This window comes from Pleurodeles waltl, chromosome 9 (assembly GCF_031143425.1).
Source record: "Pleurodeles waltl isolate 20211129_DDA chromosome 9, aPleWal1.hap1.20221129, whole genome shotgun sequence".
Lineage (NCBI taxonomy): Eukaryota > Metazoa > Chordata > Amphibia > Caudata > Salamandridae > Pleurodeles > Pleurodeles waltl.
In genome coordinates this window covers 889,289,061-889,316,801 of record NC_090448.1, presented here as the reverse complement: position 1 = coordinate 889,316,801, position 27,741 = coordinate 889,289,061, and the positions used below count along the sequence as shown (strand labels likewise).

At 46.8% G+C, this 27,741-nt stretch overlaps 1 protein-coding gene across 1 annotated transcript in view; it reads right to left on the bottom strand.

Moving 5' to 3' along the window:
- UNC79 (unc-79 homolog, NALCN channel complex subunit) overlaps positions 1–27,741 on the bottom strand; it is a 770,017-nt gene that overhangs the window by 501,177 nt on the left and 241,099 nt on the right. Inside the window, exons 20-22 of the mRNA XM_069208227.1 lie at positions 20,144–20,285; positions 16,134–16,213; positions 15,894–16,042 (exon numbers count right to left, since the gene is read on the bottom strand). Of these exons, the coding sequence (XP_069064328.1) occupies positions 15,894–16,042; positions 16,134–16,213; positions 20,144–20,285 (371 nt within the window). The remainder of the gene's footprint in view (positions 1–15,893; positions 16,043–16,133; positions 16,214–20,143; positions 20,286–27,741) is intronic.

Genomic DNA, 27,741 nt, shown 5'->3' with positions numbered 1-27,741 from the left:
ACTTTATGTTTTTATGTATGGGGAGTGATCCCTTAAGCAGGCATCGCTTCACTGGGGGCAAATTGTATTTAGGCCATTTCTGCCCCCCCCTTGGGGCAGATCAGCTTATTTCTATTAGGCCAATCTCCCCCAAGGGATGCAGAAACCACTAAACACCAGGGATTTTTTTTTAATACTTGCACATATGTGGAGGGGCCACTTGGACAAGGGCCTCTCCCCAGGGGGGTAAAATATTTTTAGGCCTTTCGTGCCTCCCCGGGGGCAGATCAGCCTATTATAATTAGGTTGATCTGCCCCTGGGGGGGCAGAAACCTTTAGACACCAGGGATATATATTTATATTTTTATTTACTTTATGTTTTTATGCCGCTTAGGCAAGGGTCGCTCCCCTAGGGGGCAAATTGTATTTAGGCCATTTCCGCCCCCCTTGGGAGCAGATTGGCCTATTTCTGTTAGGCCAATGGGGGCAGAAACCACTAGGCACCAGGGATTTTAATTTTTTTTGCATCAATTTCATGCAAGGGGAGCGACCCCTTAGGTGAGGTCGTTCCCTTGGGGGACAAATTTATTTTAGGCCATTTCTGCCCCCCTTGGGGGCAGAACGGCCTTTCTATTAGGCTGATCTGCCCCGGGGGGGGGGGGGGGAGAACCACTTAGGCACCAGGGATTGGTGTGGATGTATGTGTGTGTTTTGTTTGGGGGGACAAGGGTTGCTCCCCATGGGGGCACATTACTGTTGGCCATATCTGCCCCCCTTAGGGGCAGATCGGCTTATTTTTAGAAGGCCCATCTACCCCCAAGGGGGGCAGAAAGCCCACCAGAGAACAGGGAAGATTTTTTTTTCAAAATAAGAGGGTGGGGATATGGCCATACCCCTACCCCAAATAAATGGGGCCAAAGTTTGGGCAGATGGGGCAATTACCTCCGATCCACACCCGGGGGAGGGCAGAAAGTCTACTAGATGCCAGGGAATAAAAAAAAAAAATAGTGGGGTGGTGGCTACCAACCAGTATGAGCCTGGTTATGCCCCCACCCCAACTGAAGGGGGTAATAGTCTTTCAGTCTCCCCCGCACACGAAAACATCTTGGGGGTCATTACAACCCTGGCGGTACAGGACCGCCAGGGCTGAAATGACGGAAGCACCGTGTTAGACCTGACAGCCTTAGGGTAGTCACCCCTAACTTTTTGCCTGCCTCCCTCCACTTTGTGGATACTGTTTTTGCTGGTTTTTAGACTCTGCGCACTTTACCACTGCTAACCAGTGCTAAAGTGCATATGCTCTCTCTCTGTAAACATGGTAACTTTGGATCATACCTGATTGAACTATTTAATCTACTTATAAGTCCCCAGTAATGTGCACTCCAGGTGCCTAGGGCCTATAGATTAAATGCTACTAGTGGACCTGCAGCACGGATTGTGCCACCCACTTCAGTAGCCCCTTTTCCTTGTCTCAGGCCTACCATTGCTAGGCCTGTGTGGGCAGTTTCACTGCCACCTCGACTTGGCATTTAAAAGTACCTGCCAAGCATAGAGCTCCCCTTTTTCTACATATAAGTCACCCTTAATGTGTGCCCTGGGTATCCCCTAGAGCAGGGTGCTGTGTAGGTAAAAGGCAGGACATGTACCTGTGTAGTTATATGTCCTGGTAGTGTAAAAAACCCTCAATTCGTTTTTGCACTGCTGTGAGACCTGCTCCCTTCATAGGCTAACATTAGGGCTGCCCTCATACACTGTTGAAGTGGCAGCTGCTGATCTGAAAGGAGCAGGGAGGTCATATTTAGTATGGCCAGAATGGTAATACAAAATCCTACTGACTGGTGAAGTCGGATTTAATATTACTATCCTAGAAATGCCACTTTTAGAAAGTGAGCATTTCTTTGCACTTAAATCCTTCTGTGCCTTACAATCCACGTCTGGCTAGGTTTAGTTGACAGCTCCCTGTGCATTCACTCAGACACACCCCAAACACAGGGTACTCAGCCTCACTTGCATACATCTGCATTTTGAATGGGTCTTCCTGGGCTGGGAGGGTGGAGGGCCTACCCTCACACAAAGGACTGCCACACCCCCTACTGGGACCCTGGCAGACAGGATTGAACTGAAAGGGGACCTGGTGCACTTCTTAGCCCCTCTTTGAAGTCTCCCCCACTTCAAAGGCACATTTGGGTATAAAACAGGGCCTCTGCCCTACCTCATCAGACACTTGCTGGAGAAGAAACCTGAACCAGAAACTACATCCTGCCAAGAAGAACTGCCTGGCTGCTCAAAGGACTCACCTGTCTGCTTTCTACAAAGCACTGCTGTCTTGCTGTTGCCCTGCTGCCTTGCTGAACTCTTGTCTGGCTGTGAAAGTGCTCTCCAAGGGCTTGGATAGAGCTTGCCTCCTGTTCCCTGAAGTCTCAGGACCAAAAAGACTTCTTCCTTTCACTTGGACGCTCCGTGCGCCGAAAATTTCGACGCACAGCTTCTTTCGCGGCGAGAAAAACGCCGCACACCGACGCTGATCGACGCGACGCCCTCGGGACGATCGAGACTTCGACGCACAACCTCGCAAGGACAAAGCCGCCCGACTTTCCAGGAGAAATCGACGCGACGCCTACCGTGAGTGCGAAACTTTGACGCACGGCCTCGCAAGGACAACGCCGCCCGACTTCCAAGGAGAAATCGACGCGACGCCTGCCGTGAGACCAAACTTTCGACGCACGGCCTCGCAAGGACAACGCCGCCTGACTTCCAAGGAGAAATCGACGCGACGCCTACCGTGAGATCGAAACTTCGACGCGCAGCCCCGCAGAACGACGCGCAGCCGGAAAACAAGCAGGAGAATCCACGCACAGACCCGGGACATCTGGTAATCCCCGCGATCCACAAAAAGAGACTGTCTGCGCGCCGGAAAACGACGCCCGACTTCCCCGCGTGGAAAAGAACGACGCAAGTCGGTGTGTGCTGAGAGGAAATCGACGCACACCCCCCCTTTTTCCACGCATCTCTTCACCTGTGGCCCTCTGAGGAGATTTTCCACCAGAAACCAGGTACTTTGTGCTTGAAAGACACTTTATTACATTCTAAAGACGTAAGACCCTTTATATCACTTTCCTGTGATAGTTCTACAAATTTCCATTGCATCTTTATTCTTTTTGACCTACAATTATCTTGATAAATATTATATATTTTTCTAAACACTGTGTGGTGTATTTTTGTGGTGCTATATGGTGGTATTGTATGATTTATTGCACAAATACTTTACACATTGCCTTCTAAGTTAAGCCTGACTGCTCGTGCCAAGCTACCAGAGGGTGGGCACAGGATAATCTTGGATAGTGTGTGACTTACCCTGACTAGAGTGAGGGCTTTTGCTTGGACAGAGGGTAACCTGACTGCCAACCAAAAACCCCATTTCTAACATTGGTGATCAGCGGTGAGGATAGGACTTGTATTTGTGCAGTGACATACAGTAGCTAAGTATTTCACTACCTACCCACAGTTGAAGGTCAACTTAGGTTTTTATCTCTTTTTGAAAATCCGTTTTTTTCCTGACAATTTTCAAAAACTAAATCCTCACTCAACATGTCTCTGACTGGGTCTCAGACAGGGGACTTTGACCTAGTCCAGTTGGATACATACACGGTCAAACAACTAAGAGGATTCTGCAGGGCATTAAGGGTACCCACCCAAGGGGCCTCCAGAAAGGAGGACTTTCAAGTGGCACTGAGGGCCTGGGCAGAAGCCCATTTAGAGGATGATGAGGAAGAGGAGCCAGAAAATGGCCCCTCAGAAGGATTTTCACTATCTATGGATGGTGTTACCACTGCAATTGTGCACCCTTCCAGACCAGGGAGCAGTGTCTCCATGCAAAGCCTGACCGCAGAGGAAAGGAGAGAGGAAAGGGAGTTCCAATTGCAAATGGCAAAACTGAAAATTGAGGCACAACAGGAGGAGAGGAGGGCAGAAAGAGAAGCCAAACAAGCTGAGGCTGAAAGAGCAGCCAAACAGATTGAAGCTGAAAGGGCAGCCAAACAAGCTGAGGCTGAAAGAGCAGCCAAACAGATTGAAGCTGAAAGGGCAGCCAAACAAGCAGAAGCTGAAAGAGCAGCCAAACAAGTGGAAGCTGAAAGAGCGTTGGCTGAAAAGAAACTATTGTTGGCTCATGAACTGAGTCTCAAGGAGCTGGAGATCAAGGCAAGACAGTCTGAATCCAGCAATAATGGTGGAAGCATACAGACAGGACCTGCTGGAGAAAAGAAGGTTCGTATACCCAAAAATGTGGTGCCCAGTTTTGTGGTGGGAGATGACATAGATAAATGGTTAGCTGCTTATGAAGTTGCACTAAGGGCTCATGAGGTTCCTGAAGGGCAATGGGGGGTAGCTATGTGGGGTTATGTGCCGCCATTGGGGAGGGACACACTTCTCACATTGGATCCACCGGATCAAAACACATACCCACTCCAGAAAGCCACTTTACTTGCCAAGTTTGGGCTGACCCCTGAGGGATACCGTCAGAGGTTCAGGGACAGCACCAAACAAACCACACAAACATGGGTAGATTTCTTTGATTTCTCTAGTAAGGCACTGAATGGATGGGTGCGGGGCAACAAAGTAGCAGATTATAAAGGTTTATATGACTTGATCCTGAGAGAGCATATGCTTAATGTTACTTATACCGATTTGCGCCAGCACCTAGTGGATAGTAAGCTGACTGATCCCAGGAAGCTTGCTGAGGAGGCGGACCTCTGGGTTAGCACCAGAGTGTCCAAGAAGGTACCTGGGGGGGACTCCCACAAAGGTGGTCAGGGTTCCCAACAGAAGAAAGAGGGGGGAGATAAACTTACAGATAAGGAACTCTCTAAAGGCCCCCAAAAGAATTCCCCGGGAGGGGGTGGCAACCCTTCCTTTTCCAAATTTGGGAAAAAGCCAGGGACATTTGACAGGTCAGGAAAATCTAGCCCCAAATGCATGGAGTGTTACCAATATGGTCACTACAAAGGCGATCCCCAGTGCCCCAAGAGGGCACCGTCCACTACTGGACAGGTCCCTGGGTTGACTAGTGTAGCGCTCGGGGGGAGATGGACCCAGATAGCTGTGGGGGACAGGTAGAGATTTCCCTAGTGTCCCTGGGAGAAGGAGAAATGATGTCCAAGGTCCACATGCCTAAAAATACTTCCAAGTACCGGCAGTGGGTCCTCATTGATGGGCAGAAGGTGGAGGCTCTGCGTGACACAGGAGCCAGTATGACTACTATCAAGAGTCAGCTGGTGTCCACAGAGCAGATAATCCCTAATACATTCCACCAGGTCATAGTCGCTGACAATCGCGAGAGTCACCTACCGGTGGCTCGGGTTCCCTTTGAGTGGGGGGGGGGTCTCTGGTACTCTGAAAGTAGCTGTGAGTCCTGCCATGCCTGTAGATTGTCTGTTAGGCAATGATCTAGAGCATACTGCTTGGAAAGAAGTAGAGCTCAGATCTCACCTGGAGATGTTAGGGTTACCTGAGTGGGTCTGCATGACCACCCGGTCCATGGCTGACCGAGAGGGAAGTCAAGGGCATCTGGAGCCTGGAACGATGGCCCAGAGAGCTGCCAAGAGGAGGGACGAGGGGCGCGGGAAACCGGCCCCAGAAGTTCCCACAGTGGCTGACGGGGCTCCTGAGGAGGAGAATCCCGAGCCAACTGGGGAAGACATTGCCACCCTAGGTGACTTACCTGAGCTTGCTGGCTGGCAAGTTGAGGGTGGACCCACCAGGGAGGAATTCTGCAAGGCGCAGAAAGAGTGTCCCACTCTAGAAGGGTTGAGGAAACAAGCCTTAAACCAGGCAGCAGGTGACGCCTCTGGCAATCACCACCTATATTGGGAGAATGATCTCCTCTACAGTGAGCCTAGGGTTCCGGTCTTTGGGGCAGCACGTGTGCTGGTGGTCCCCCAATGTTACCGAGCCTTCCTACTGGGTCTGGCTCACGACATTCCCCTGGCAGGACATTTGGGACAAGACAAGACCTTCAACAGGCTTGTCACCCACTTTCACTGGCCCAAAATGAGGACACACTCAGACAAATTCTGCAGGGCTTGTCCTACCTGCCAGGCTAGTGGTAAAGCAGGAAAGAGGGTTAAAACCCCCCTGATTCCACTTCCTGTCGTTGGCACCCCCTTTGAAAGGGTGGGCGTCGACATTGTTGGACCCTTGGACCCCAAAACTGCCTTAGGCAACAGGTTTATCCTGGTTTTGGTGGACCATGCCACCCGGTACCCAGAGGCAATCCCTCTGAGGACCGTAACTGCATCGGTGGTAGCCAGAACCCTGATGGGGATATTTACCCGTGTGGGATTCCCCAAGGAGATAGTGTCTGACAGAGGCACTAACTTCATGTCCGCGTACATGAAGCATCTGTGGGATGCGTGTGGTGTAACCTACAAGTTCACCACACCCTATCACCCCCAGTCTAATGGGCTTGTGGAGAGATTCAACAAGACCCTGAAAGGCATGATTGGTGGCCTCCCTGAGGCCATGAGGCGTAAATGGGACGTCCTCTTACCATGCCTTCTCTTTGCTTACAGAGAGGTCCCCCAGAGGGGGGTAGGGTTCAGTCCCTTTGAGCTTCTCTATGGGTACCCCGTCAGGGGACCCTTAAGCATTGTCAAGGAGGGATTGGAGAACGCTCCAAAGACACCCCCTCAGGACGAGGTCAGCTACATGTTGGCCCTCCGCAATCAGATGACCCGCTTCTGGAAAGAGGCCCAAAGTAACCTGGAGGCCAGTCAAGAGGTGATGAAACAATGGTATGACCAGAAGGCCACTCTGGTAGAGTTTCAACCTGGAGACAAAGTGTGGGTAATGGAGCCAGTAGAGCCCAGAGCTCTCCAGGACCGCTGGTCTGGCCCATTTGAAATAAAGGAGCGGAAAGGGGAGGCCACTTACCTAGTGGACCTCCAAACCCCTAGGAACCCCCTAAGGGTGCTCCACGTGAACCGACTAAAAGCTCATTTTGAGAGGTCGGAGATCAACATGCTTCTGGTCACAGATGAAGGAATGGAAGAGGAGAGTGAACCTCTCCCTGACCTCCTCTCTGCCCAAGAAGGTGATGGGTCCGTAAGCGGGGTCATTCTGTCTGACTCCCTGACTCTAAACCAGAAAGGAGACTGCTATGAGCTGTTGGAGCAGTTCTCCCCCCTCTTCTCCCTTACTCCTGGACTGACCCACCTCTGTGTTCATGATATTGACACCGGTGACAGTCTCCCTGTGAAGAACAAAATTTACAGGTTGTCAGATAAGGTGAAGGCCAGCATCAAGGAGGAGGTCTCCAAGATGTTGACGCTAGGGGTTATTGAGAAGTCCAGTAGTCCCTGGGCCAGCCCAGTGGTGTTGGTCCCTAAGGCTACTGCCCCAGGCGCGAAGCCAGAACTCCGGTTCTGCGTGGACTACCGGGGTCTCAACTCAGTCACACGGACTGATGCTCACCCCATCCCCCGAGCTGATGAGCTCGTGGACAGGCTAGGCGCTGCCAAGTTCCTGAGTACGTTTGATCTTACTTCAGGGTACTGGCAGATCGCCCTGACTGAGGGGGCTAAGGAAAGATCCGCCTTTTCCACCCCTGACGGCCATTACCAGTTCCGGGTGATGCCGTTTGGATTGAAAAATGCCCCCGCTACCTTCCAACGGTTGGTTAACGGGGTCCTGGCTGGCAAGGATGCCTTCTGTGCAGCCTACCTGGATGACATAGCTGTCTACAGTTCCAGCTGGGAGGAACACCTGCTCCACCTCAAGGAGGTGCTTCAGGCCCTGCAACAGGCAGGCCTGACCATCAAGGCTAGTAAGTGCCAGATTGGGCAGGGTTCCGTGGTGTACTTGGGACACCTAGTAGGAGGTGGCAAGGTGCAGCCACTCCAGGCCAAGATCGAAACTATCAAGGCCTGGCAACCACCTCGAACCCAGACTGAGGTGAGAGCCTTTTTAGGCCTCACCGGATACTACCGCAGGTTTGTCAAGGGCTATGGTACCATTGTGTCCCCCTTGACAGAACTCACGTCCAAGAAGCAACCTAGGTTGGTGAATTGGACAGAGGCTTGTCAGAAAGCCTTTGACGCCCTGAAGGAAGCCATGTGCACGGCCCCCGTGCTCAAGGCCCCTGACTACTCCCAGGAATTTATCGTGCAGACAGACGCTTCAGAGCATGGCATAGGGGCAGTTCTAGCACAGCTAAATGAGGAGGGCAGAGATCAACCGGTAGTCTTTATTAGCAGAAGACTATTACCACGGGAACAGAGGTGGAGTGCTATTGAAAGAGAAGCTTTTGCTGTGGTCTGGGCACTGAAGAAGCTGAGACCCTACCTGTTTGGGACTCACTTCCTAGTTCAGACAGACCACAGGCCCCTCAGATGGCTCATGCAGATGAGGGGTGAGAATCCAAAACTCTTGAGGTGGTCCATTTCCCTACAGGGGATGGACTTTACGGTGGAACATCGCCCAGGGGTTGACCACGCCAATGCTGATGGTCTCTCCAGGTACTTCCGCCTTAGCGATGAGAGCTCCCAAGAGGTCGGGTAGCTCTCCCCACTTTCAGCTGGGGGGGACACATGTTAGACCTGACAGCCTTAGGGTAGTCACCCCTAACTTTTTGCCTGCCTCCCTCCACTTTGTGGATACTGTTTTTGCTGGTTTTTAGACTCTGCGCACTTTACCACTGCTAACCAGTGCTAAAGTGCATATGCTCTCTCTCTGTAAACATGGTAACTTTGGATCATACCTGATTGAACTATTTAATCTACTTATAAGTCCCCAGTAATGTGCACTCCAGGTGCCTAGGGCCTATAGATTAAATGCTACTAGTGGACCTGCAGCACGGATTGTGCCACCCACTTCAGTAGCCCCTTTTCCTTGTCTCAGGCCTACCATTGCTAGGCCTGTGTGGGCAGTTTCACTGCCACCTCGACTTGGCATTTAAAAGTACCTGCCAAGCATAGAGCTCCCCTTTTTCTACATATAAGTCACCCTTAATGTGTGCCCTGGGTATCCCCTAGAGCAGGGTGCTGTGTAGGTAAAAGGCAGGACATGTACCTGTGTAGTTATATGTCCTGGTAGTGTAAAAAACCCTCAATTCGTTTTTGCACTGCTGTGAGACCTGCTCCCTTCATAGGCTAACATTAGGGCTGCCCTCATACACTGTTGAAGTGGCAGCTGCTGATCTGAAAGGAGCAGGGAGGTCATATTTAGTATGGCCAGAATGGTAATACAAAATCCTACTGACTGGTGAAGTCGGATTTAATATTACTATCCTAGAAATGCCACTTTTAGAAAGTGAGCATTTCTTTGCACTTAAATCCTTCTGTGCCTTACAATCCACGTCTGGCTAGGTTTAGTTGACAGCTCCCTGTGCATTCACTCAGACACACCCCAAACACAGGGTACTCAGCCTCACTTGCATACATCTGCATTTTGAATGGGTCTTCCTGGGCTGGGAGGGTGGAGGGCCTACCCTCACACAAAGGACTGCCACACCCCCTACTGGGACCCTGGCAGACAGGATTGAACTGAAAGGGGACCTGGTGCACTTCTTAGCCCCTCTTTGAAGTCTCCCCCACTTCAAAGGCACATTTGGGTATAAAACAGGGCCTCTGCCCTACCTCATCAGACACTTGCTGGAGAAGAAACCTGAACCAGAAACTACATCCTGCCAAGAAGAACTGCCTGGCTGCTCAAAGGACTCACCTGTCTGCTTTCTACAAAGGACTGCTGTCTTGCTGTTGCCCTGCTGCCTTGCTGAACTCTTGTCTGGCTGTGAAAGTGCTCTCCAAGGGCTTGGATAGAGCTTGCCTCCTGTTCCCTGAAGTCTCAGGACCAAAAAGACTTCTTCCTTTCACTTGGACGCTCCGTGCGCCGAAAATTTCGACGCACAGCTTGTTTCGCGGCGAGAAAAACGCGGCACACCGACGCTGATCGACGCGACGCCCTCGGGACGATCGAGACTTCGACGCACAACCTCGCAAGGACAAAGCCGCCCGACTTTCCAGGAGAAATCGACGCGACGCCTACCGTGAGTGCGAAACTTTGACGCACGGCCTCGCAAGGACAACGCCGCCCGACTTCCAAGGAGAAATCGACGCGACGCCTGCCGTGAGACCAAACTTTCGACGCACGGCCTCGCAAGGACAACGCCGCCCGACTTCCAAGGAGAAATCGACGCGACGCCTACCGTGAGATCGAAACTTCGACGCGCAGCCCCGCAGAACGACGCGCAGCCGGAAAACAAGCAGGAGAATCCACGCACAGACCCGGGACATCTGGTAATCCCCGCGATCCACAAAAAGAGACTGTCTGCGCGCCGGAAAACGACACCCGACTTCCCCGCGTGGAAAAGAACGACGCAAGTCGGTGTGTGCTGAGAGGAAATCGACGCACACCCCTCCTTTTTCCACGCATCTCTTCACCTGTGGCCCTCTGAGGAGATTTTCCACCAGAAACCAGGTACTTTGTGCTTGAAAGACACTTTATTACATTCTAAAGACTTAAGACCCTTTATATCACTTTCCTGTGATAGTTCTACAAATTTCCATTGCATCTTTATTCTTTTTGACCTACAATTATCTTGATAAATATTATATATTTTTCTAAACACTGTGTGGTGTATTTTTGTGGTGCTATATGGTGGTATTGTATGATTTATTGCACAAATACTTTACACATTGCCTTCTAAGTTAAGCCTGACTGCTCGTGCCAAGCTACCAGAGGGTGGGCACAGGATAATCTTGGATAGTGTGTGACTTACCCTGACTAGAGTGAGGGCTTTTGCTTGGACAGAGGGTAACCTGACTGCCAACCAAAAACCCCATTTCTAACACACCGCCAACAGGCTGGCGGTGCTCCCGCTGCGGTCGCACCGCCGGGGCCGCACCGCCGGGGCCGGCGGTTTCCTGCCACAATGGTTCCGGCAGTAGTAATCCGCCAGGGCAGGGGATTACAAGTCCCCCTACCGCCAGCCTTTTCCTGGCAGTTTGAACCGCCAGGAAAAGGCTGGCGGTACGGGGAGTCGCGGGGCCCCTGGCATGGCAGTGCATGGGCAGTGCAGAGGCCCCCTGACAGGGCCCCATGCGGCTTTTCACTGTCTACTCTGCAGACAGTGAAAAGCGCGACGGGTGCAACTGCACCCGTCGCACGGCCGCAACACCGCCGCTCCATTTGGAGCCGGTTCCCATGTTGCGGCCGACATCCCCACTGGGCAGGCGGGCGGAAACTCTGTTTCCGCCCGCCTGCCCAGTGGGGATGTAATAATGGGCACCGCAGGAGTGCGGCTGCATTGGCGGCCGCACGGCGGTTACAACTTGGCAGGCGGCAGTTGCCGCCCGCCAATGTTGTAATGACCCCCCTTATCCCATGGCAAGCAAGAGGACATTTGATTATTTTGGGTTTTGGTTTAACATTTGGGCCATGAGAGCTTGGCTTACTCTCAATATCGTCCCACTTGGAATGATGAGGGCTGCACCTTTTGGACTTTGGGACGCTGCCATGTAGAAAAATCCACAAGACCTAAACACATCTGAAAACTAAACATCTGGGTGATTCCAGGGTGGTGTGCTTCACATGCACCCGCACTATTTTCTTACCCACAATTCCCTGCAAACCTTCAACTTTGCTGGAAATCACACATTTTTCCAATATTTTTGTTATGGAACCTTTCAGAATCTGCATGAACCCACAAAATTCCTACCACCCAGCAATGTCTCATTTATACCGGTACAAATTCTGTTGCACTTGTCAGCCTAAAAAAGTTTTTTTCAAATTGCCCTTTTGGACCCGCTTTGGTTGTCCCTCAATTTCTACATGTTTTTGGCTCTTCCCTGTCACAGGCACTTGGCCCACCTACACAAGTGAGGTATCATTTTTACTGGGAGACTGAGAGGGTCGTTGGGTGGTAGGAAATGTGTCCTGTTGCGGTGATCCCACACAGAAATATGGCAAAACTTTGATTTTTTAGCTAAATTTGACGTTTGCTGAGGATTCTGGGTAAGAATACATTGGGTGATCCACGCAAGTCACACCTCCCTGGACTCCCTTGGGTGTCTAGTTTTCAGAAATGACTGGGTTTGGTAAGTTTCCCTAGATGGCTGCTGAGCCCAGTACCAAAAACACAGATGCCCCCTGCAAAAACAGGTAGTTTTGCATTTGATAATTTTGATGTGTCCCAGTTTTGGGACATTTCCTTTTGCGGGCACTAGGCCTACCCACACATGTGAGGTACCATTTTTATCGGGAGACTTGGGGGAATGCTGGGCGGAAGGAAATTTGTGGCTCCTCTCAGATTCCAGAACTTTCTGTCACCGAAATGTGTGGAAAAGGTGTTTTTTTGGCCTAATTTTGATGTTTGCAAAGGATTCTGGGTAACATAACCTAGTGAGAGCCCCACAAGTCACCCCATCTTGGATTCCCCTAGGTGTCTAGTTTTAAAAAATGCACAGGTTTGGTAGGTTTCCCTAGGTGCCGGCTGAGCTGGAGGCCAAAATCCACAGCTAGGCACTTTGCAAAAAACAGCTCTGTTTTCTTTGGGAAAATGTGATGTGTCCACGTCGTGTTTTGGAGCATTTCCTGTCGCCGGCGCTAGGCCTACCCACACAAGTAAGGTACCATTTTTATCGGGAGACTTGGGGGAATACTGGGTGGAAGGAATGTTGTGGGTCCTCTCAGATTCCAGAACTTTCTGTCGCCAAAATGAGAGGAAAAAGTATTTTTTGGGCCAAATTTTGAGGTTTCAAAGGATTCTGGGTAACAGAACCTGGTGAGCGCCCCCCAAGTCACTCCATCTTGGATTCCCCTAGGTGTCTAGTTTTCAAAAATGTGCAGGTTTGGTAGGTTTCCCTAGGTGCCAGCTGAGCTAGAGGCCAAAATCCACAGCTAGGCACTTTGCAAAAAACAGCTCTGTTTTCTTTGTGAAAATGTGATGTGTCCACGTTGTGTTTTGGGGCATTTCCTGTCGCGGGCGCTAGGCCTACCCACACAAGTGAGGTACCATTTTTAGCGGGAGACTTTTGTGTCTCCTCTCAGATTCCAGAACTTTTTGTCACCGAAATGAGAGGAAAAAGTGGTTTTTTTGGCCAAATTTTGATGTTTGCAAAGGATTCTGGGTAACATAACCTGGTGATAGCCCCACAAGTCACCCCATATTGGATTCCCCTAGGTGTCTAGTTATCAAAAATGTGCAGGTTTGGAAGGTTTCCCTAGGTGCCAGCTGACCTAGGGGCCAAAATCCACAGCTAGGCACTTTGGAAAAAACAGCTCTGTTTTCTTTGGGAAAATGTGAGGTGCCCACGTTGCGTTTTGGGACATTTCCTGTCGCGGGCGCTAGGCCTACCCATACAAGTAAGGTACATTTTTATCGGGAGACTTAGGGGAATGCTGGGTGGAAGGAAATGTGTAGCTCCTCTCAGATTCCAGAACTTTCTGTGAATTAAATGAGAGGAAAAAGTGCTTTTTTGGCCAAATTTTGAGGTTTGCAGAGAATTCTGGGTAACATAACCTGGTGAGAGCCCCACAAGTCACCCCATCTTATATTCCCCTACGTGTCTAGTTTTCAAAAGTGTGCAGTTTTGGTAGGTTTACCTAGCTCCCGGCTGAGCTAGAGGCCAAAATCTACAGCTAGGCACTTTGCAAAAAACACATCAGATTTCAATGTAAAAATGTGATGTGTCCATGCTGCGTTTCATGTTGTGAGCATTAGGCCTCCCCATGCAAGCGAGGTACCATTTTTATTGTGAGACTTGTGGGAACACAGAATAGAAAAACAAGTGTCATTGCCCCTTGTCTTTCCCTACATATTTTCCTTCCAAATGTAAGACAGTGTGTAAAAAAGACGTCTATTTGAGAAATGCCCTGTAATTCACATGCTCGTATGGGCACCCCGGAATTCAGAGATGTGCAAATGACCACTGCTTCTCAACACCTTCTATTGTGCCCATTTTGGAAATACAAAGGTTTCCTTGATACCTATTTTTCAGTCTTTATATTTCACCAAATGAATTGCTGTATACCCGGTATAGAATGAAAACCCATTGCAAGGTGCAGCTCATTTATTGGCTCTGGGTACCTAGGGTTCTTGATGAAACTACAAGCCCTATATATCCTCGCAACCAGAAGAGTCCAGCAGACATAACGGTATATTGTTTTAAAAAATCTGGCATCGTAGGAAAAAGTTACAGAGTAAAACATTGAGAAAAATTGCTGTTTTTTTCACCTCAATTTTAATATTTTTTATTTCAGCTGTTAAGGAAAACCTTGTTAACCTTGTTAAAACCTTGTTAAGGAAAACCTTGTAGGATCTACACAAATGATCTCTTGCTGAATTTAGAATTTTGTCTACTTTTCAGAAATGTTTATGTTTCTGGGATCCAGCATTGGATTCACACCCATTTCTATCAGTAAGTGGAAGGAGGCTGAAAGCACCAAAAATAGTAGAAATGGAGTGTGTCCCAGTAAAATGCCAAAATTGTGTTAAAAAATTGGGTTTTCTGATTCAAGTCTGCCTGTTCCTGAAAGCTGGGAAGTTGGTGATTCTAGAGCCACAAACCCTTTGTTGATGTCTTTTTAAGGGAAAAAACCATCAGCCTTCTTTTGCAGCCCTTTTTCCCCAATTGTTTAACAAAACAAAACATTTTTGCTGTATTTTGGCTAATTTCTTGGTCCCCTTCAGGGGAACACACACTCTATGGGTACATCGGAAATCACTAGGACGTTGGAAAAAAAGGACGCAAATTTGGCGTGGGTAGCTTATGCAGACAAAAAGTTATGAGGGCCTAAGCGCGAACTGCCCCAAATAGTCAAAAAAAGCCTGGCATCTGAGGGGGAAAGGCCTGGCAGCGAAGGGGTTAATCTAAAGGGCACTGAATGTTTGAACTTTACTGAATTGGGGTGCTTCATGGCCACAGGGGTCATGGTGTGTGTATATGTTACTGACTTCAATATGAAAGGTGATGTTTATTGAGTTGATTTCATTGTTGTTAACCATCTCACTCCTATCTGATTCCAAAGATCTGTGTCAACCTCTAAGGGTAATTGATGGTTACCCTATACCTGTCACCTTAAACATAAATTATCAAAAGAAATATAAGGCTACACACGCCCACAGAGCCAACCATTGCTCCATATTTACAAGGAGGTGTAATGCCACTTTTTGTGGCGTTATGCCTTCCTGTAAATATGGCATCCTCTGACACAGTTTTCTGTGTCAGAGGGACGTGCAATGGGTGTTGCAGTGGGTGTTACACCTCAATACCCATTGCTTTTGAAACTGCCTCAGATTTACGAACTGTTGTAAACCTGAGGCAGCGCCAAAAATGGAATGATTTTATTCCTCCTCGTTTTTTGCTTTTACTGTGTATGATCCTTCCTGCACATAAACAATCATTCCAAACTGATGCCTTGGTACTTCTATGCATCACATATAGAAGTGCTAATCACCATAATAGATTGTTTATGTTCAGGGAGGTACACCTTACTGCACATAAACAATCTATCCCCTTAAAGAAGACATCCTTGCACTATGGTGCAAGGAAGCGTGTGCTGGCACAGGCAGCTTTTTATAGCACAGGTGGAACCGCAGGGCTGTAAATACAGCACATCCCTGCATTTCAAAAGTGGTGCAGCGCAGTGCTGCTGTTTTGGCACAGCACCGCACTGTGCCACTTTGGCTTAAGTCTTTAACATAAAAAGGGACACCCTAATGCCTTCTCAGGTTCCCATGAACAGAGCCCAATCAGGTGTTTTTATATGATAACTGGGACCAATGTAGAACCAATGTTTCTAGTGTTGCCTGTATTGAGGACATGTGTAGTTGTCTTGTACTGGATGCCTGGTCATTTTACAATTACTTGCTCCACTATTATCAATGTGTGACTTCAATAGAAGACTGAGATCTGTACCTGGCAATCAGCAAATGGTCTTGGATATAGGCGAGAAATTGAGGGTGGTCCTTCTTGGCCATATAGAGGCACTCTCCATGAAGGCAAAGAATCTTCAGGCAGTTCAGCATATTGAAGAGAATATCTGGCTCCTCAAACCTAGCCATTTCCTACAAGGGTAGTAGTACATGTTAATGCGTTATCATGCAATCTACACATGTGTTGATACAGATAAAAACATAACTGGAAACAAAAGTCTACCTGTAAAATTGTATAGATCAGCTTCAATGTGACCGGTAGCTGCTGGTAACAAAACTTTCTTTCAGTGTCATTCTTTACTGCTGCCAAAACGATAATGAGAATGAAAGTCAATATCTCAGGTACAGATGTCAACGTAGCTGTGTAACTGGGCAACAAAATATCATAAATTAGGAAGATACACAATGTGGAGGTCCGTAGATGGAGGTATTATTTATCAGGTTTGCCTGCACACGTAGGCTTTTTCAATGGTAAGTAAATTTACACAATGTTTTGTGTCACGTGTCTTGTTCAAATAGCTAAACATCAATAACTAAGGTGTTTACTTATAGTCACAGACAGTAGCCCTGAAGGCAAAGTCATCCCTTGCACACTAAAAACCTAAGTGGGAAACAGTCCATGATGGCAAGTCATTGTGACTTGTTGTATCTTTCATGTGTTCCTAAGTTTCCAATGTCATGTTCTCTACTTTTATCTTCTATTGCCAACTTGACAATAAAAAAGACCTCAGAAAACAAAATAACATAATGAACAAAAACACAGCTTTATGACACATAAAGCCCGTTCTTTATATGGTCATTCTGCATTGGTGAATGATTCATTAATTAGCCAGAGAACGATCTCTATACGTAAACACAGCTAAGAGAAATAGTTTTGTTTCAGTTTTTTAGAAGGTTATTAGCCCTACTTATTGGGAAAGCGTGCATCACCCTCTTAGAACAGGCCGCAGGCATCCTCCAGCATGGAATAACAATTCCTCTAGGTATATGTAAAACTGCTAACGTGGCGTGAATCTTCCCAATCTAATTAATATAACACTATCCATTTCTCTGCACTCAAGTATGATTATACTTTCTTGGATATAGGCTTGTTTATGAATGTGCGGGGTGTATTACACAGTCTACTGACATAAATATAACATCCAGCCACCTTGCTCTTGTTCCTCAGTCCTATTTCCAAGTTGCTGGCTACATTGAATAACCTGGTTAGACCTGACTAAATGAATGGCTGCTGCAGCAATTTGGCCAGAAGGACTTCTCTTTTCTCAACACTGCCAGGCTCCGGTGTCCTATGATAGGGCAGGTCAGGAGATTCGACATAGAAGAAATCAAATGGGCACCCTAAGAGCCGTTTCTAATTTTCTTTCATGTCTAGGTTTTTAACAGTGTGAAAAAACGGGAAGTGGGACATGGTTTACAAAATGTACCAGCACTCATTTGCCTATAAAGTGAGGGTGTAGAATGGAGAGACCCACAGAAAAGTCTGTCTCTACATAAGAGCAGGCAGTTTTATCTGACTGCTGCTATTTCATAGCATACCACATTGTGTCCATTTGAAACCGTCTTTATGAACTTATCCTCTTCGTAGCATTCACACAGTGAACTGCATTCATAACCGCACTGCTCTGTTATGCTAGTATATACTTTGAGGACTACAGTCATACTTATAAACTAATTTAGTCTGGGTGTCCTACTCAAATGTCTTTCTAATTTGCTTTTAGTGCTCTTGTATGTTGTGCGTAAAAAGACTCTTGATTCATATCATTAAGCGAAGCAGTGCTTTATCTATCTATCTAATCTTCCTGTCAATATATATATATACCTATCTATCTGCCTGTCTGTTTAACCACCTGTCTGTTGTCTATCTGCCAACTGTCTACCTACCTATTCTCCTCTCTGTCTGTCTAGCTACTTATTTGCCTATCTATCGACCTGTCCATCTGTCTATATACCTCTCTATCTACCTGTTTATAATATATGATGTTTTGTTTGTGAACACACATGCTGCATCTGCCATGAGTGTCTTCATGAAGCTTGCAGATATATTTCCCCTATACAAGTCTGCGCTGCTGTCCTTGACAAGGCTCATTATTGTGTGGCTTGAAGACCTGCATCTCGGCCAGAAAGAAACAGATTTTAAATGATTGTTGGCATGAAAATGATTTTAGACTATCTGCCAGACTGTCTCTGCCAAACCCTTGGTCCACCCACCTGATTTACAGGTGGACGGATCTTCGGTATCTGCACAACAAAGTACTCCGTCTGGTCGTCAGTGCTTTGGCAATTGGACCACTAGCCCAATTTAGAGTGGCCAGTCGAAAAGACAATTTTCACAGTCCATTACTGCTGGGTAAAACCTGGAAATAAGGTACAGTGCAGGAGTGACCTATCCTTGAGGGTGGAGGGACCCCACCTTACCACCTTTTTAGAAACACGAAGAGTGTCTGTCAGGCTAAGCAGAAGTCAGCTTATAAGACACTCTTCATGTTCAGGTCAGGCAGCCAGGCACTATATATGCTCAAAAAAACATATTTAGGAGCCGTAGCGCCACCTTAGCACAGCCATTGAGTTGTGTTTTTATGCTAGGGCAGCACTAAAGTGACTTTTCTGCTGTGTCATATTTACAAAGTGGCGCAATGCATGCATTGTGCCACTTTGTAACCACTTGCGCCACATTATGCCTGCACCATGTATAATGTATGCAAGGGGGGCGTTCTGGCACTTGGAGGCCTGCAAAAATAGCGCAGTGAAAGTTAAAAGATTTCACTGTGCCATTTTTTGTGCTATTTTTCCTGCCTGCTCAGAGCAGGTGTTAAAATGACGCACCCTTAGTAACCTATGGGCCTCCCTGCACTTGGCTGCACTAGTGTCAACATTTTTGACACTAGTGTGGCAAAGCGCCACAATAGCATCAAAGATTTTGATGCTATTGTGCTAACAACCACCATGGTGCACTATATTATAAATACAGCACAACCATGGTGTCGTTATGTGCCGATTGAGGAGTGCAAGAAAAGTGGCACATCATAGATAACCCACCACTTTTTCTGAAATATGGGCCTAATTGTGCAGGCACCTTGCTGCCTGAGCTAAACTTTGCTAGACTGAGATTTCACAGCCCTATGGCCGTGACCTTTATAGACTGGAAAAGCACTTCAAGGCTCTCCATTGTGACAGACTTGGAACAGGGTGCTTCAGTTTTATGCCTGAAGTACCCTGGGCTGTGTCCATCAGAGACGCCTCATCACAGAGTTGGGTTGGGTCGGCACTCTCCCTGACCCCATCCCGCTCTGTGATGGGCAAGGGACTTCTGTCTCCTCCCATTGGCTGACACAGGGTCAGCCTCTCATTGGCTCACCTATGGTCAGCCAATGAGATGAGGCAGTAGTCCCACCCCTCCTGGATCTTAAGAGGCTTCCCTTCCACCACTGAGGTCACCACTGCAGCTCGTTTGGGGCATTCATCCATGCAAGTATGTATGAATGTATGTTCATTAGTGCATGCTGTGAATGGGTGCATGCGTGTATATGTGCTTATGAATGGTGGGTGTATTTGAGTGACCATGTATGCGTGTGAGTGAGTTAGTGTGTATGTAGATGGGTGTTTCAGTATGTATGTGAGTGAATGGCCCATCCGACCATCACTTGCTCAAATTACCAGCCGCCCACTGGTACAGTGAGAACATTTAAACGACCTGCACAATATCGGAGAAAACTCCCATGATGTAAGGGACATTAGTTTTTAGTTTTTCAGAAACAAACTCCTCCAACATTGGGAAATAGTTTTTGAAAAAACAAAAACATGATAAAGGATTAGCCAACATCCATCAATTTGACAGTACTGTCCGCCTACCTATTAACACGTTGCCAAAAGCTGTTGTTTCTACCAATGACTAGAGATATCTGCAGGCCCAACGGACAACTCTAAATGAGGAGGACAGATGCTCTCTTGAGACGACAAATTATTTTACTCCATTCCCCCTTATGGAGTAAAAACCATTGTCCACACTCTAATTCAGCCCTTAAAATTGGAATTGAATTAAACTTATTTTTCTAGTACTTATTTAAATAGTATTTAAACCTACAAAGTATTTGAGATGCAGCACATTTATAACATTCTATTGCTATAAATGCATTCTATTGTTACAAACGCTTAGTCGTTGTTACAACCTATAAGGAGAAAATAAGTTTGTCCAGGTCTTCCCTGTTTCTTGTTTTCAGAAACAGCACATACCAGTGTTTTCTGGCACAGCAGAGTGGTTCCCTGGGTTTTCTCCATGTTTTGCTGTTGAATTCTCCTCCTCTTCACCTTCGGCTCCTATGGTAAACTCAGGTCTGGTAAATAGAAGCCCTTCCTCAAGGCTATCAGTGGGCTCCTGAAGGGGTAAGATTAAAATAAATATTCAATACATGCATGTGGGTTAAAAAAGAGTTGAAATATGCATTTTGAACTTTCGAATTTCTATGCAGGGATTCAAAATGAGCAATTTGAGAGTTTCCAAAACCAGGAGAATTGTTTTGGGTTTTCAGTGTTGCAATATTTTCCTCAGAACTGCAATTCTCATTAAATAAATTCAGGAAGAACAGCCATGGAAATATGATCAACTTCCAAATCAGTGCATCTTAGGTCACTTCTGTAACACACTATCATCTCATGCTGCACGAAATGATCTAATTAAACATCATGTTTTAGAGCCTTTTGGCTTCTGTGGACCCTCACTTTATCCTCACTGGAACCCAGGGACCCCCACGGATTTATTATTGGAATCTGGGGACCCCTCCACTGAGTCATTACTGAAAGATGGGGACATGATCTGTTAATATTATTTAATTTTCTAAGCATTCGCGGACCCCTGACGAGGCCTCGCAGACCCACAGGGGTCCCCGGAATACAGGTTGGGAACCACTGTTTTAGGGCTTTCTGTTTCCAGATTGCTCTTTCAGGTCAAATCCAGGCTGACAGTCATGCGTGGCTGTTGCGATGTATCGATCAACTGTAGAAGATTAGCAAACACAGGGTTACAAATCCAAAGCGAGGGACATTAATACAAAAGGAAACAATGAGAATGATGGTTTAGTGGACTGAAAATAAGAAAGGAACATATCTCACAGATGATTAAAAGGTCATACTAGCAAGTGTGGGTGGAGTGTGTTGTTATGGGAAGAGTAGGAATAAGTAGGGAAAGTCAACAAGCATTGGCAAAGCCAATAGATATCACCTTAATGTGCCAACACATGTAAACACAGGTGCTTACATGTATTGCATTCGCAAATTCTGTTTATCACATTAAATCCTGCTCTATTGGCTTTGCCAATACTAAGAAAAAGCAAAATGATTGTTGCCTGTACAGAATGCTTATAGAAGATACAACAACAAATGTGACAGAACAGTGTGAAGTTTCCGTGTACGTTTCAGATGTGGAATAGTCCCTCATGCATTCCAATGGATGCACTTCCTGGAAGATCGAATGATGCACAAAACTGGCATTAGCATAAGGTGAGAGAACGAGACAGCAGTGGGAAGGAATAAAGGCTATGCCTTGTTAGTTTCAGGCTTGTATTTACTGTATGATTTTTAGGTTTAGATGTCTTGTAACCTCTATCACGTATACAAGACGTCAGTGGTGCTGAAATGCAAACTTGCAAACTTTGCATTTGGTTGTTGGGAAGAAGTAATGCATGTCTGTTTGAGTTTTGATATTGCACTTTTACATGGTATTTTCTGATGTCGTTGGTGCATAATGTAAATAGTCCTTCACAGTGGATGTGATGTAAACGTGCATTTACTGTAACGGCATAGGCACCTTTGAGAGCAGTGCCTGGCTGAAAGAAAAGCAGAGAGTATGTTTTTATGGGCAGTGTATGTTGCTTTTTTTCGAAGTAGAACACATAGGGCCAGATGTAGCAAGATATGCTTTTGCAAAAGCATATGCAGAATGGTGTCTCAGACACCTTCTGCGAATCGCAAAGACCCACCTCATTAATATTAAGGAGGTGGGTCGCAATCTGCGACCCCCTTGCGTTTCCATGCACTCACAGGGTTTGTGGCCTGCTGGAGACAGCAGACCTCCATGTCTGTGACTGCTTTTTCAATAAAGCAGTTTTTTTTTTTTGTGTTGCAGCCCGTTTTCCTTAAAGGAAAACGAGTTGCAATACAAAATAAAAATGAAACCATTTGGTTTCGTTTTTTCAGAGTAGGCAGTGGTCCATTGGACCACTGCCTGCTCTGAAAAATTTTTTTTGCGACATTCACAAAGGGGAAGGGGTTCCACGGGGACCACTTCCCTTTTGCGAATGAGTTAGCACCCACTTCACGTGGGTGCTAACTGCGAATTGCTTTGCGAACGCGAAAAGCAATTCTGCATCGCGGTGCGAGTCACAAATAGGAAGGGAACACCCCTTCCTATTTGCGAGTCGCATTCCCATTTTGCGAGTCGGAACCGACTCGCAAAATGGGAATGTGCATTGCGATGGACGTTTTGCGTGGCGCAAACTGCGAATTTAGCAGTTTGCGCCATGCAAAACGGTTTGTATATGTGGCCCATAGTTCTTATTGTAGACCCAGTAGTTCATAGCCAAGGTTGCAAAACAAACTATCACAATACCAATATTGGAGTACCATAGAAACAGCAAATGAAAAGCAAGTCAAATTGTCACCATTGTGGTAAGGAATCGGAACGTTAAGATATGGAAGAAAATGGCTACAATGGTGATGTGATCTTGGATTCAGCTCCAACTTGATCCAAATAATTTAACCCTCCCCCCACCCCGAAAGGTAAACTGGTTTCTGTTATTAATCAGTGCTTCATTCTTGATATCCTGGGACAGACAGAAAGGCTTTTCTCAGAGAAAGTTCAGGTGGCACGCAGTCTACAATTAGTCAAACAAGCAGCACAGTTAATGTATATATAACTCATAAATGGAATGGAGAACAGTGGATAAAACAGAATTGCTAGTAAGGGAAGAGGTGTGACATTTTGGGGTTACGGAGGTGGGCAGAAGAAGGACCTTTTCAATTGGACCGGTAAGCCAAGAGGGTCAGGCCTACTTGAATGATGTTAGTGGTTAATTCCTAATAGCTTGGTGTTAGTTTTCTGGGGCTTTTCCTATAAGTCTTTGCTGAAGTGGGCCTTCATACTCTATTCAGTGCTTTTAGATATCTATGAAAATCCCATGCAGCAAAAAGGAAAGCAGTTTACTTGTAACGCTAGTTCTCAATTATGGGATTTTTCATTAAGATCATAAAAAGCCCATTCCTCTTGTTGTATGTTAGCAATGAGAAGGAAATTCAGATAATGTCAGGAATAGGCCTTGGTGAAATTTGTATAATTTGTATAATTTCATCAGCTGAGATTACATAAAAATGCTGGACCAGCACTACTTTTTATGTCAAAATGCATCATGCCTGATTGCGTGTCACTCTAGGAAAAGCACAGAATCGCAGGTGGTGTGAAAAAGCAGTTCTCTTCATTTGCACTGTTCCTCTACTCCTGTGATATGATTTTTACCCAAACAAAACCTCAATTACTCGACGTGGCATAATGCAACAGCATCAGCAAAAGGAGGAACACTCATACCCTACTTGAAATGTGGTTTCCAAAGAAAATATATTTTTGGATCCTATTTGTAACTTTATTTCTCCTTGGCCAGTCTGCACCAAACTTTACACACCAGGTTTTGCACCCCCCCCCCTCCCCCCTTTTGTTATAAAGGGATTAAAAAGTGTAATTTGTATGGAACTTCCCCCCAAAAAATTAGAAATGTTCTCTCTAACAAACAAAAAAATGTACACAAGACTGAAGAGGCTCACTGCACTATGCTTTGGTACCATTTTCTTGGCTGATGCATTCTGCCCAGCTATTTTGGAGACACTAAAAAACATAACTCCGTCAAAGGAATGCTCATATGTGAATATATCCGTTAGATGATTAAGAATACCCAACACAATTTACAAACTTAAACCTGCTCTCTGATTTTTAATGCTCAAGAACAGCAAAGCACACAGTCTATTCAAAATGTGAATGCATTGAATTAGTTGTACAATCATTAGGGCCTATATTTATGAATTTTGCCACAAAACTGTGCTAACGTATTTTTTCAGCAAAATCCATAGCGCTTGCTAGCACCATTCCATAGCGCCAGCCAGGTGCCATATTTATGGAATGGTGAACGGTGGTGCAAAAGACAGGGTAGCATCTAAAGAAAAGACACTAGCCGCGGGGGTGGGGTGAGAGGGTAAAAGGCGTTAGTGGGTCAGAAATTATGCTAGGCTGGTTAGCAGCAATAAATATGCCACCAACCAGCCTAGCGACATTTTCCGACGTCAAACATGACTCCTGTCTTAGTAAAGACAGGAGTCTAGCCCACTACCAGTGTCCACTGGCAAGACTACAACACCCAACGTCAGGCAGAGAGCCCCATGTAAATATGCCCCTGAATTTTCTAGAGGTTCTATTTTTTGTGAAACAGGCAATGACGTGTGCTGCACCTTTCTGCAAGCACATATTCAACTGATTAAAGACTTGCTGTTGGAGTGTTTTGTTATATAAATGATAAGCATGAGCACAATCACTTACAGTAATTAAATGTGATCTACTGGACCTGGAAAAGGCTGATATGGTCTCCACTGCTAAACGCCTATGTATTGTATGTAAATGTGTCTTATTAAGGGTATTTGTGATGTAAATGATCATAATCAATTTAAGAAATGCATTGCAAAGTGTTGAAAGAAGCAATTACATGTGCTCCTGCTACTTTTACATAAGTGCTCAATGAAGACAGGCTTGCTATTGAAGTACTCACTATATAAATAGCTGTGAGAACCATATTGCTGTCATTTTCAACAGATGATTGTCCTCACTTACAGGAAATGTATTGCCAGCAATGGAAACTGGCAATGCCCTGGCCTTCTAAGTCACATCTGTGCTGAGAGCTCACCAGAGGCGTTCCACGGAGAGAGTGAGGCTCCACGCATATCACCTACTCAAGTTGCTAGATGCCACTCGCAGAGCCTGGAAATTCTGCAGTTGCGGACACCCGGAGTGTTCTACAATCAGCTGAAGGAAGAATTAAACTTACAGAAGGAAACAACCTTCATCGTGTACAGTCCTCGATATATTTCTATATAATTATTCCGTTTAAATGGGGACTATACAATGTGAGCTGGCAGCAGAGCTCTAATTAGTTTGAGAAACAAGCCTGACAATTTAAGCATTTTCCTTTCCAATTAAGGATATTACAACCCTATTAGGAGGGTCCTTGCCCATGCTTTTCGGCAAGATATTATTCCAAATGCGTGTTTAAAAAAACTTTGGAAATTGCTGGCAACATCTAAAGGTGCATGGAGCAAAATTTTCATTTGAGAACAAGCAAATCTAAACAACAGTTTGCAGTTCAGGAACTATTTGTGGCTTAGGCGAACCAGATTTGTTTTTTAAATTGAATGTGGTACACAAATGATTCTCAATTCCAAATGTGAAAATAAACAGTACATTATCTATTTGAAGCCCCCCCCCAACACATTTTTGTAACACATATCTCAAAAACTCCTCAACAAGTTTACACCAAACTACAAAGGGGTCTGTAGGAAAGCACCATCTTGCCTGGCATGTTACCCCCATTTTCACTGTATGTATGTTTGTTTTTGCCCATGTGTCACTGGGATCCTGTGCTCATATTGTATGCACTGTATGAGTTCCCTGTGTGGTGCCTAACTGTATCAATGAGGCTCTGCTAACCAGAACCTCAGTGTTTATGCTCTCTCTGCTTTTCACAATTGTCACTGCAGGCTAGTGACTATCTTCACCAATTCTCATTGCCACACTGGAACACCCTTATAATTCCCTTGTATATGGTACCTAGGTACCCAGGGTATTGGGGTTCTAGGAGATCCCTATGGGTTGCAGCATTTCTTTTGCCACCCATAGGGAGCTCAGACAATTCTTACACAGGACTGCCACTGCAGCCTGAGTGAAATAACGTCCACGTTATTTCACAGCCATTTTTCACTGCACATAAGTAACTTATAAGTCACCTATATGTCTAACCCTCACTTGGTGAAGGTTATGGGCAAAGTTACTTAGTGTGTGGGCATCCTGGCACTAGCCAAAGTGCCCCCACATTGTTCAGGGCAAATTCCCCGGACTTTGTGGGTGCAGGGACACCATTACACACGTGCACTACACATAGGTCACTACCTATGTGTAGCAACACAATGGTAACTCCGAACATTGCCATGTAACATGTCTAGGATCATGGAATTGTCCCCCCAACACCATTCTGGTATTGGGGGGACAATTCCATGCATCCCCAGGTCTCTAGCACAGAACCCGGGTACTGCCAAACTGCCTTTCCTGGGTTTCCACTGCAGCTGCTGCTGCTGCCAACCCCTCAGACAGGTTTCTGCCCCCCTGGGGTCTAGGCAGCCCAGTCCCAGGAAGGCAGAACAAAGCATTTCCTCTGATAGAGGGTGTTACACCCTCTCCCTTTGGAAATAGGTGTGAAGGGCTGGGGAGGAGTAGCCTCCCCCAGCCTCTGGAAATGCTTTGATGGGCACAGAAGTTGCCCATCTCTGCATAAACCAGTTTACACCGGTTCAGGGATCCCCAGTCCTGCTCTGGCACGAAACTGGACAAAGGAAAGGGGAGTGACCACTCCCCTGACCAGTACCTCTCAGGGGAGGTGCCCAGAGCTCCTCCAGAGAGTCCCAGACCTCTGCCATCGTGGATTCAGAGGTGAATGGACTGCTCTGAGTGTCCAGTGCCAGCAGGTGATGTCAGAGACCCCTCCTGATAGGTGCTTACCTCTTTCAGCAGCCAAGCCTCCTTTCTTAATAGCCAAACCTCCTTTTCTGGCTATTTAGGGTCTCTCCTCTGGGCTATTCCTCAGATAACGAATGCAAGAGCTCACCAGAGTTCCTCTGCACTTCCCTCTTCGACTTCTGCCAAGGATCAACCGCTGACTACTCCAAGACACCTGCAAAACCGCAACAAAGTAGCAAGATAATTACCAGCAACATTGTAGCGCCTCATCCTGCCGGCTTTCTCGACTGTTTCCTGGTGGTGCATGCTTTGAGGGCTGTCCGCCTTCACCCTGCACTGGAAGCCAAGAAGAAATCTCCTGTGGGTCGACGGAATCTTCCCCCTGCCAACACAGGCACCAAACCTCTGCATCACCGGTCCTCTGGGTCCCCTCTCATCCTGGCGAGCGTGGTCCCTGGAACACAGGAGCTGGGTCTAAGTGTCTCCCAGAGTCCAGTGGCCCTTCTGTCCAAAGTTGGTGGAGGTAAGTCCTTGCCTCCCCACGCCAGGCAGCAAACCTGTGTACTGCGTGATTTGCAGCTGCTCCGGCTTCTGTGCACTTTTCCAAGGATTCCTTTGTGTACAGCCTAGCCTGGGTCCCCAGCACTCTGTCCTGCATTGCCCAACTTGCTGAGTTGGACTCCAAAGTCGTGGAACCCTCCTTTGTGACTCTGAGTCAACCGCTGTCCTCAGATCTTCTAAGTGCCTGTTCTGGTACTTCTGCGGGTGCAGCCTGCTCCTGCGGGGGCTCTCTGAGTTGCTGAGCGCCCCCTCTGTCTCCTCCTCCAAGGGGCGACATCCTGGTCCTTTCTGGTCCCCAACAGCACCCAAAAACCTCAACTACAATTCTTGCAGCTAGCAAGGCTTGTTTACAGTATTTCTGCCTGGAAACACTTCTGCAACCTCCAGCACGCCGTGGGACATCTTCCATCCAATGAAAAGTTCCTAGCCCTTTTCGTTGTTACAGAATCTTTGGCTTCTTCCACACGGAGGCAGCCCTTTTGCACCTTTATCTGGGGTTTAGTGGGCTCCT